Source organism: Canis aureus, chromosome 1 (genome assembly GCF_053574225.1).
Source record: "Canis aureus isolate CA01 chromosome 1, VMU_Caureus_v.1.0, whole genome shotgun sequence".
Classification (NCBI taxonomy): Eukaryota; Metazoa; Chordata; class Mammalia; order Carnivora; family Canidae; genus Canis; species Canis aureus.
In genome coordinates this window covers 69,103,508-69,115,577 of record NC_135611.1, presented here as the reverse complement: position 1 = coordinate 69,115,577, position 12,070 = coordinate 69,103,508, and the positions used below count along the sequence as shown (strand labels likewise).

Genomic DNA, 12,070 nt, shown 5'->3' with positions numbered 1-12,070 from the left:
TCTCTGTGTCTCTATGAATAAATAAAATCTTTAAAAAATAAATAAATACATACACACATACATAAAGTTTTAAGTAAACTCTAGCTCCTCCCCACCCCGCCCCGGCCCTGTGCGAGGTTCAAAGTCACAGCTGTGAGACCAGGAGTCGCACTCTGTACTGGCTGAGCCGGCCGGGCACCCTCCTCTGCACCATTTTTCAAGTTTAGCATTGTTTTAAGATAAAACGCTTTTAAACGATGGGAAGTCTGACTTCATTTACCCAGGACACCCATGCTGAGCCAGAGCAGCACCACGGGCAGGGCGTTCTAGGGCCAGGGCTACAGGGGCCGGCAGAGAGCCCCGAGGCCCCTTCTCCCAGTGCTTGGACACGGACAGCAGGAACCCAGCCCCGCAGGATGGCCTGCTCACGCGGGGACAGAAGCCGCTCAGGAGCGGGCCGGGCCGGGACCCCGCACCCCAGCGGGCAGGCCCCTGCGAGCGCACGGACGCTCTGCTGCCTCGGTCTTTCTCCTCGAGGACCAGGGAAGAAGCCTGCCAGTGGAGACGGAGGCCCGGGCAGGGGTGAGGGCAGACAGGGGCGGCTCTGGGCGCCGGGCGGGCCCGTGAGGAGGCAGTCCGGGTGGGGAGGCCCGCCAAGGCACGCGGTGCCATCCCGGGGCCCACGCAGCCGGCCGGGCACAGGCCGGAGGCGCACACGGAGTCCAACCAGGGCTGCGGCGTGGCCGGGGGCACAGTACAAGGCAGTGGAGGACACCGTTCGGAGGCAGCAGTTACGGCGCGAGACACGTGTCCCGGCATCTAGGACACTAGAGACACGGCACAATGAAAATCTGTTAAAAACAAAAAAACAAAACTGGTGGATCAGGTCCCATTGGCATTCCCAAAAGTCAAAGGGTACGATGGAGCTTAAAAAAAAAAATCAGGGGCCGCCCAGGTGGCTCATGGGTTTAGCGCTGCCTTTGGCCCAGGTCGTGACCCCCGGGTCCCGGGATCGTGTCCCACATCGGGCTCCCTGCATGGAGCCTGCTTCTCCCTCTGCCTGTGTCTCTACCTCTCTCTGTGTCTCTCATGAATAAAAAAATAAAATCTTAAAAAAAAAAAAAAAATCAGGGGATCCCTGGGTGGCGCAGCAGTTTAGCGCCTGCCTTTGGCCCAGGGCGCGATCCTGGAGACCCAGGATCGAATCCCACGTCGGGCTCCCGGTGCATGGAGCCTGCTTCTCCCTCTGCCTGTGTCTCTGCCTCTCTCTCTCTCTCTCTCTCTCAGTCTCTCTCTGTGCGTGTGACTATCATAAATAAATTAAAAAAAACATTTTAATAAAAAACATTTAAAAAAAAATCAGGGCCAAATGGTCAAAATATCTAATGCATCATTAGCATATTCATGACTGTCAGGTTATATTATAAACAGACAAGCCTTAAATTAGGCAACCTCGCTTTCCCTGAGGATATTTAACCATTAAGAGTTCACCTTCGGGGAACACAGCTGGGGACTGTCGCTCTAAGGACCCCACAGAGCCACACCCAGTGGGTCGTCCTGAAAGGTCAGGGCACCTCAACACAGCCCACCCACCCCCCGGGGGCGGAAAACTGTGGTCAGAGCATCTTACGACTAGTGAACGGCAAAGAACTTTCTAAAAAATGCTCCACGTGAAGGAGGTCAGCACACGGTCGCGTCTTTTCAAACCAACTTTCAGATCAGTAGCCCTGGACGGCGTCAAGGGGAGCTGACACAGGTCCGACTTCACGTTGCTTTTTCTCAGGGTTATTTCAGTGAAAAATACCTTTAAATTTACAGTTGAACGCTCCTTCCTTTCTGTTGCTTTATTCACTTGCTATCTCCTGCCCCACACTTTTATTTCTCTTAATCTACGTATCAGTTTCACGCATACGTGCGTGTGTCATTGTTTTAGAAATGGGAAAGGAAAACGTGTACATTTCTTACAATGACGTAACTTCATAAAAGCTATTTTATTTCTTTTTTTTTTAAGATTTTTATTTATTTATGCATGAGACACAGAAAGAGAGAGAGAGGCAGAGACCCAGGAAGAGGGAGAAGCAGGATCCATGCAGGGAGCCCGACGCAGGACTCGATCCCGGGACCCCGGGGTCTCGCTCTGAGCCCAAGGCAGGCGCTCACTCGCTGAGCCCTCCAGGTGCCCTCATAAAGGTCATTTTAATACACGATTCCATAAAATGCATTCTGTTGAGGGAATGCAAACTGCAGCGGCCCCTGTGCAAAACAGCATGGAGGTCCCCCAAAACCACAAAATCAGAAATGGCACGCGATCCAGCAAGCCTGCCGGCGGGTGATGACTCAAAAGGTGCAAACACCGGTTCATATGGCACCCCGCACCCCTGCTCATCACAGCACCCGCCGCGGCCGCCGCTGCGGACCCAGCAGGGAAGGTGGCGCGGCCAGACACACCCAGCCGTGAGGGGTGAGCCCGGCCTGTCACAGCACGGCCTGACCCGGAAGGCACCTCGCCAGGCAGAGTAAACCAGTCTGGGAAAGGCAGAGACCACGTGACTTCACTTACGGGTGGAATTCAAGAGAAACAAAGGGGGAAATGGGGGCAGACCGAGAAACAGACTGTTGAGGATGGAGCCCAGAGTGCTGTCGGAGAGGGACAGGGACAGGGATGGGGCTGGGGCCGGGGCCGGGGCTGGGGACGGGGACAGGGACAGGCCGGGACCAGGCCAGGGCCAGAGATGGGGCCGGGGCCGAGGCCAGGGCTGAGGACAGGGACGGGGGCCAGGCCGGGGCCGGTGCCAGGGATGGGGACAGGGACGGGGACGGGGCCGGGGCCAGAGACAGGGCCAGGCCTGGGGCCCGGGATGGGGTCAGGGCCAGGAACGGGCATAGGGCCAGGGCAGGCACGCTCATCCCAGGCGCCAAGCAAGGCGCAGAGCCGGCTGGCTGCCTGCGACCGTCCCCTAGACAGCCAGGCCGTGCGGGGGTGACCGGCCGCGCCGCCTCTATTTCAGGGACGTTCTTTTATTTTAGGGAGGCGGCGCTCACGTAGCCCATTAGTGATAAAAGAAAACACATGTGACGCCCGCTGAGCACCTCCCCTCCCGGCTGGACCTGGCGCCAGCAGTCTCTGCGGTCACCTGCCAGGCCCGCGGTGACCCAGGGACAGGGACGTCGCTAATTCTCTGATTTCACTGCGTTTCTCTACAGATTGCAACCAAGGGAGACACCGCGGCGGGTCTTGGCTGCTGCTCCCGTTACCACCAGACTCTCCCGTAAGGTGCCAGCGTCCTGCGTGCTGGCCGGCGTCGCCTCTGCCAGTCAACAGGCGGCTGCCCCAGCGGAGACGACAAAGAGCCCCGCTCCACGGGTCGCACCAACCCCGACCCCACAGCCATGGCACCTCGTGCGGAAGGAGGCTGCAGCCTGTGAAACTCCTCCGGCGGCTGCTCCTGCCAACAGCTCATCTCTTAGTCCCATCTAGTGTCCAAAAGCAGAAATGTAAGCAGAGAGGGACAGAACGACTGAACCAACGGCCGCGGAAGTTCCTAAGCTGCTGATCACCGTCCCTTCGTCTGGGTTTTCACACAAGTCATCCGGGAAGTCCCAGCCAAACATTTTTTTTTTCTGTTCAAGTCCATCACGGGGGCGCCGGGGGTGGGGGGGGGAGAGGGGGGCTCTGTCGGTTTTAAGCATCCGACGCTTGATTTTGGCTCAAGTCACGATCTCGGGGTCGCGAGGCCGAGGCCACGTCTAGTCTGTGCTCAGCGGGGAGTCTCGGGGGGAGTCTCTGGGGGGCCCCTCTCCCCCCTCCCTTCCCTCCGTCCATGCATATCCGTCACGTGCATATGCTTTTTCTCGCTCTCAAATAAATAAATCTTAAAAAAAAAGGTGCGTTGCCCTGGTGAGCACAGATTATCCACGAAGGCCACTAGGATCCACTGAGACCCAGACTGGTAGACCGAGGGGCGGGGACGGACGGGAGAAACCACTCGCGGAAAACCCACGTTTGTAAGGGAGAAGGTGAGCGATGCTAAGATACCTGTTTTAGGGAGCGAGGTCGATTACCCTGGGCCTTCCCGTGACGGGAAAGGGGTGCCAGTTTGCTCAAGTCCCAGCCGGGCCCAGCCGGCCCTCCCCAGCCGGCCCTCCCGAGGGGCACAGGCGGCAGCGAGGACCTGGGTGGGACCTGGGGCGTGAGCCGCATTCCCAGGAGCTCGCCCAGCACTGACCTTGGGTCTCCCCTCCGGCACCGATGCTCCCGGCCCCCTGCAGACACGGCCCGAGGCCCTCGCACCACGTGCCATGCAGCCCACCCACCTCCCCACACCGCCCCCTTAGGAGCTGTTATGGGGGCCTCGCCGCTGAACCCCAAGCCTCAAGAGGCCGGGACGGGGCTCATGCTCCTCCGTGACTCCTCCCAACCCTGTTCCCCACAGCAGCCGCTGTCAAGCGCCGTCCCGGACTGTCTCCATGTCCCGGGGCTGCCCCCAGGTTAGCTCCAGCGCCAGGGCCAGGTGCCCGTCAGGTCACCTCACCGCCCCGGCCTGAAAACCCCGCTCGGGAAACCTGCTGGGCTGGCGGTGCCCTCGCCCGAGCTCACGCCCGAGCCCTCACCCGAGCCCTCGCCTGAGCCCATGCCTGAGCCCTCGCCTGAGCCCTCGGGCACCTGCAGACCCCCTCCCGGCCTGGAGGCCTCCCAGGCTGGCCACCACCTGCCGCACAGCTCCTCACGCTCACTGTAAACCCCCCCCACCCGTGCCCAGTGACCCACGTGCTCCTGTACGTCCTCCTGCTACCGGGCAGCGAGGGCTCAGAGTGGTGCAGGCCCCTCCCGCCCTCCCTGGGCAGGTGCGCCGCCCCCCGCCGACCACACGCGCTCCAAGCACTGAGTCCTCCGTCCCGCTCCAGCTCAAAGCCCACGCCCGCCAGCAAGTCGCCAGGAGCCCTCGTCCCTCCCTGCCGGGCCCCAGGCAGCGGGCCTGGTTCTAGTCACCGAGCACGTGGCCTCAGGCAGCCTCCAGCTCCTCTCCACCTCGGATCCCCAGCCTCGGGGCCAGGCGTGGGCCAGTGGGTCCCCCCACCTCTGCGAACGTAAGCACCACCACCCACGCTTCCCAGTCAGTGACCGACCTGTCCCCTTGACTCTGTTCTCAGATACTGGCGGGACGCTGCCAACTTTCCAGCGTCACTTTGGAGAAACACAGAATGTGACAACTACTCTGAATTTATGAACTTGACATGACGCCACCGCCACCAAGTACACCTAGAGCTAGAGGCCCTAGCCCGGTCTGTTCAGTTCACAGCTTGGTGCTTCTCGCCTGCATAGACCTGGGACGCCAGACAAAACCCTGAGCCACTGACGCTGCAGCCACCCGGTGACAGCTGTCCATGGCTGCAGTTCCCAGGAGATGAGATTGCGGGCAAACGACCCTGTGTAACAGGCAGATTCCTTGGTCCCCCGGGGGGAGGACGGGGATGCTTGGACGCACAGGGCTCAGATGCACATGTCGGACACACACCTGGGACGCACACCTGGGACACACAAGTCAGATGCAAACCTCAGATGCATACTCTGGATGCACACCTCAGGTGCACACATTGGGCACACACTTTGGATGCACATGTCGGACGCACACCTTGGACACACACCTGGGATGCACACCTTGGATGCATATTTTGTACACACACTTCAGACACACACCTCAGATGTACACGTCGGATGCACACCTCAGATGCACACGTTGGATGCACACATTGGACGCACATGTCAGACGCACATCTCTGACACACGTGTCGGATGCACACCTTGGATGCACACATCAGATGCGCATGTTAGATGCACACATCAGACGCACACCTTGGATACACATGTCAGACACACACCTCGGATGCATACTTTGGATGCATACCTTGGACGCACACCACATTCACACGTCAGACACGCCTTGGATGCACACGTTGGATGCACACATCAGACACACACTTTGGATGTGCACATCGGATGCACACATTGGATGCACACGTCGGATCCACACATCGGATGCACATCTTGGATGCACACATCAGATGTGCACGTTAGACTCACACATCAGACACACACCTTGGATACACACGTTGGATGCAAACCTCGCATGCATACTTTGGATGCACAACTCGGACGCACACCACAGATGCACATGTCGGACACACACCTTGGATGCACATGGCAGATGCACACCTTGGATGCACATGTCAGACACACACCGTGGACGCACACCTTGGACGCACACTTTTCTGAAGGACAACACCACCTCCACCTCGTTGGCATCCTTCCCCATCTTCCAAGTCCTTTCCTGTTCTACTGTTTGGGGCTATTTAGGATTATTAATAAGTCTAATGACTGTCAAGGGGGCAGAATTAAGCAGCTAGCAATTACCAGCATAATAAAAAGCACATAGGAAACGCAGAGGTAAAGCAAATTCCATTCTAATAGGTACTATTTTCCTTTCCTAAAAACCTATTTCAATTCTGCATAAATTTTAGTTCTCCTCTTTGTTAGGAAGAAATGTTTTATTGTGTTTGTACCGCCACAAACGTACACGGATTTACGCAGATGACCCCTTGAACAATACATGTCTGAACTGGGTCCACTAGTATGTGGATTTTTTCCAATACGATAAATGTGTTTTCTCTTCCTTATGGTTTTTTTTTTTTTAAGATTTTTATTTATTTCTTTATTCGTGAGACATACAGAGAGAGAGAGGCAGAGAGGGAGAAGCAGGCTCCATGCGGGGAGCCCGATGCGGGATTCGATCCCAGGTCTCCAGGATCACACCCTGGGCTGAAGGCAGGCGCCAAACTGCTGAGCCACCCGGGTGTCCCTATGGTTTTCTTAATAACATCTTTTCTGTAGCTTACTTTATTGTAAGAATACAATATGTAATTCTTATAACATTAAAAACATACAAGTTCGTCAACTGGTTATGTTATCACTAAGGCTTCCAATCAACAGTAGGCTGTGAAGTCTCTGGAGAGTCCAAACTTCTAACAAATTTGTGACTGCACTGGAGGTGGGGACCCCTACCCTCTACATTGTTCAAAGGTCAACCATACACATTTTCCAATTCCCACTAAGGCAAAAAGAAGTAAGACCACGGGGAAAAAAGACTTTATTTCCAAACTATTTTATATTGGGAAAGCAATCTAATTTATAGCCTCAATTACATACCTAAACAAGTAATTTATGCAGATAAAAACCATTCCAAAATTCAAAGATCAAAGAACATAATATTTAATAGAGCTGGAGAAATTCCAGTGCATTTAAGCAATTTTCAATGTGTCTTAATTGCATATTGAGAAAGAGAACACATGTACTTTTTCTGACAATTAACAAAATATGATTTCATGTCAATAGTTAAAAGTATAAGTAAATCTTCAAAGTACATTCCGTCCTAAAAATAATTAGTTTGTGCTCATAGAAGTACAAAAATCAGCGTTAAAAGAGATTTTTTTTCCCCTCTGCTCTTTCTAAAAAAAAGAACCTAGGATCTTTCCTATTCCCTAGGCATTTGGCATCAAAGAAAATTGAATGTGATAGTCTTCTAGACTTGACTTTACTTCTTTCCAAAAGAATGTTTTTAAAGGAAACACATCTTATGTCAAATAAACAACTTATGCTTTTAAAACTCTCTAATACTTCTAACACCACAAAACTGACAAGCCAACATTTACCAATTTTGTTTAAATCAGATAAAAGCTACAAAGTAAAAATCTCCCTAAATGAATCAGAACTTTAAAAAGCACCTATTTTAACAAATTCTAGTAACTGCTATAAAGTATCACTTACTTTTAAAGAAAAATAAGTATTTAAAAAAAATATCTCTATCCAACATGGAGCTGGGACCCTGCTGAGATAGAGTCACAGGCTCTTCTGACTGAGCCAGCGAGGACGGGATGCAGTCCTCACTCTGGTGCTGCCATCATCACAGCACATCAAACACAGGAGGGGAAAATCACGTTTGACCTCAAAACAGATTTACACGGTTACTAAATTTAAAGTTTTCTTATCAGAGCACCTGGGTGGCTCGGTGGTTGAGCGTCTGCCTCTGGCTTAGGTCGTGACCCTGGGGTCCTGAGATCGAGTCCTGCATCGGGCTCCCTGCATGGAGCCTGCTTCTCCCTCTGCCTGTGTCTCTGCCTCTCTCTGCGTGTCTCTCATGAATAAATAAATAACCTCTTAAAAAAATAAAAAATAATGTTTTCTTATCTATTCCCTCACACAAACTAGGTATGGATAATGCTGGATGACACAAAAATCACCAATTAATAAGAAACACGAGGAACAAATGAACACAGTAAGCAATAGGAGAATCCAATCAGTGAATCCAGACTGTGGGAGACTCAAGAGGTCAAACACCCTGGTTACTTCAGTAGAAGTTACAAGGGGAAGAGAGAGAGGAATAGGAATCTATAAATGAAAAGAGATCAAGACAAACATCAAAACAATCACAAAACATAACCTTATTTGGACTTAAAACCATAAAATCTTAAAAAAAAAGACACAAGAAAACAAAACTACGACAATTGGGAAGAATGTTTAAGTATGTTAGTAACATTAGGGCATTTATAACATTATGTATTTAAAGAGAGAGAATCCCTATCTTTAAAGAATACATTCTGAATTATATACAGACGAAATGCTATGCTATCTGGAATTTGCTTCAAAATGATCCTGGGTTTGGGATTTCAGGAGAAGGAATACAGAGAAAAAGAGTGAATTTTGAGTTGATAATTACTGGTGCTGTATAATGGCTGCAGGCGGGTCACTATTATCCTGCTTTTGTACATGCTTGAAATGGTCTATATTTCAAATAAAAATTTTTACTGCGAACCGAATGAAAAGACATCCTATGGGGAAAATTATGCTTTGCAGAAAGCTGAGGAAAAACACACCAAAATATTCAGGAGTACTGGACTCTGTGTTGTGCAATCATGGAACTGCTTGTCTGCCCTTAAAAAAATATTCTGTAAAAAGCACATGTATAATAGAAAGCATTTAAAAAAATATGAATAGCAAATGGCTTCCAATGCCTCTCCTTTTTAAGACAACGTAAGTAAAACTGATGAGTGATGAAGAATCCAATTCAAGGAGTAATGGAAATTACTGATGGTTCTACTAAATTTTTAAATTTATGCATACTAAAAAGGAAGGTCAGGAAACAAGCTTCCCTGAAATGTGGCAACACCTACATAAATTGATATTCAACTGATACTGTAACACTGGCCAGATTTTATCAAGATACGTGTCATGATAAATGTTCTGAAATGCCCTCATTGCACTGTTCTAGGAAGGAATTGAACACTCCAGAAATGCCTTTCACCTGAAAACCGAATTGTAATGATCAACAAACATGAACTAGGAATCAAAATCATTATTTCCACTGATTAATCAAAATACGATGGCTTTACTATAATCATGGTTATATATTTTATAATAGGTTGCTCATACGACTGGATGCAGTTATGTCCCCAAACTCTAAGGATGAAAAACAGTGTTCCTCAATTAATATTTACTCGCATTTGGCAAGTAAAAACGCTTATGTTAGGTACTGGGAATAAAAATATGAAGGGAAATTAAGCTAATTTCTCTGTGAACGATAGACAAGACCCAGGAGGAGGGAAGAAATGCGCACCTCTGCGTTCTCACATGTGAAATACGTTGGGAGGACGGTCAACTCACTTCCACAGCAGGAAGTGAGTTAAAATACAAGTCGTTAAGTCGAACTAAAGGATACTATTTAGAAATATGTGCCATATGAGATGCGTGACAAGTGAAAAGTCTGAAGTGGGAAAGACTGGGCCGAAGCACTGTTATTTTTTGCTACGAGCTCTGCATTATTGTTGTTTTCGAACCACGTGCCCGGTTTATTACCTGGATACACACATTACAAAAAGCAACAGAGCAACAGAAAAGGTCTCACCAATAGTCATAGCTCTCATCCCAGTTGTCAAAATGTACCAGGAAACGATTGTCCACCATATCTGTTACCGTAGCAACACAGATGAACGCAGGATTCTTTTTGTCTACAGCTTCAAGCTTCATTCCAACTCGAAAGCCTGATGGGATCACTGTCTACGAAACATACAGATTTAATTAGAGATAAGCACACACTTAACAGCAAGCTCTACACCCTCTCTACACCTCCTGCTCGAGGGCCTGGCATCCATCAGCGGCATTCACATTATTTAAAGAGCATGGATGAGTTTTACAGCAGGGTCGCTTTCCAACGAGCAGCAATAAGGAAAAAAAAAGGTAAAAAAAAAAAAAAGGAACTAAACTCCTGAGGAACTATGTGCATCTGCAAACCTGGACCTCAAGACCAAAAACACCCAGAGCCTCACGGAGTTCAACTGATTTCCGGATGTGCTTTGGCACCATGGTTAGACAACTATCCGAGGTGGGCAAGTTTAATCCGCTGCACAGCCCACTCTTTGTTTTTTCTCGCCCTTGATGGCAGACTGAACAATGAAAATTATTTCAGGCAAAATATGCACTTAATCAAGTTAAAAATGTGAATGAGTCAGTACAAGTTCACTCCCATTTCTGGAAAGCTCTCTCTAAAGAGCGCTCCACTGAAAGTAGGTCATCTTCAGACACGAAAAGCCTGCAGATTATTGCAATGTTCACCTACCACGACAGATACTATTCACCAAAGCACCAAAAGAAATGGCAAAATACAGGGAGCCATTCAAAATAGTTTCTAATTACAAAAAAAAAGAAAAAAAAATGTTTGTAATATAAGGAAAGCCAAACACTACCGGCCATCCAGGACATGCGCCCAAGACCGCAGCTCAGGAAGCTGTAGTGCCTGAGGTGCCGTAAGATATAAACGTGCCTTCGCATCTTGTGTGAGAAAAAGCATCCTAACCTGGAGGAATGTCCTGGGATACCAGTCACGCCCATCAACACACAAGCCATTTCTGCACTTCTTAAAAAAAAAAAAAAAATCCTCTATCCAGACTTGAGTATACAGAATACCATTCTTTTTTTTTTTTTTTCAGAATACCATTCTAATTACTTTAAGCAAAGCACATGCTATAGTCCATTCTACCGTAATTATCCAGCCACCACCACAGAAACGTAGACAGCCGCGTACACCTAAAAGCGTCAGCGCACGTCCTATAGGAACAGCAGGGGCCAGCGTGAACACCACACAGACACCCTGACGATACGTGGCAGTCCCCAAAATTATTTACCAGGGTCCTGACCACAACTATTTGAATATTCTGCAGTAGAAGGCTCTAGAAATGGATGAACTTACTTGCTTCTTGGCTATCAGACACGTAGGCCCAGATTAAGTCATGTGCTAGCTAGCAACACACAGAATTTAGGATGACAGTTCAGGGCAGTTAATCAAATCCCTGATCAAACTTATCCTCCAGAGAACCAGACAGGGATTAGGAATCTTGGAGCAGGCCGCTGAATTTTCCACCCAACAGATCGCCCTCCTGGGCAGGTCTTGACAGAGAACACCCACTAACGGCGTAGTATTCATATTTCGGTAATTAAGCTCTCCTCTCAATTAAGAGATTTTGAAATAATGACCCGGCTCATGAGCCCTACGAGTCACCCGAACACCACACACCCCGCTCTTCGGTTCTCTGACTCAACCTGGCTTACGATCCATTTGACCGGAGATGCTGAGCCATCAGACCAACGCTCAAAACAACTGGTGTAGACCGTCTCCCAAATGGAAGGTACCTCGAGTGGCTGAGAAAGCTCCTGCCTGTTCCTGATATTCACCTCCACAGGAGGGAATCCCATTCTCGAAATATTATTGTCTCTCTCTACATTCTCACTCATCGTTACTGGACTCAGGGACCCTGGAAGGAGAACTGGTTACGCTCTTTGAAGAGGAAGCTGGCCGACAGGGTACGCAGTCCGTGCTCTGCTCCTCCGGGGCCTGTGGGGCTGTAGGGCTGCCCCGGTCCAGGTTCAGTGATGGGGCAGAAGGGCTTCCTGAGTCCTCGGTCTCACAATCAAGAAGCTCATTTGTCAGGGTGCCCAGGTGGCTCAGGGGTTTAGCATCTGCCTTCGGCCCAGGGTGTGACCCCA

General features: G+C 50.0%; 1 protein-coding gene across 7 annotated transcripts in view; it reads right to left on the bottom strand.

Moving 5' to 3' along the window:
• Nucleotides 1-12,070, bottom strand: part of L3MBTL3 (L3MBTL histone methyl-lysine binding protein 3) — a 120,867-nt gene that overhangs the window by 60,137 nt on the left and 48,660 nt on the right. For all 7 annotated transcript variants that reach the window (XM_077902767.1, XM_077902816.1, XM_077902788.1 and 4 more), the window contains one exon: nt 9,936-10,087. In XM_077902767.1, coding sequence (XP_077758893.1) covers nt 9,936-10,087 — 152 coding nt within the window. The remainder of the gene's footprint in view (nt 1-9,935; nt 10,088-12,070) is intronic.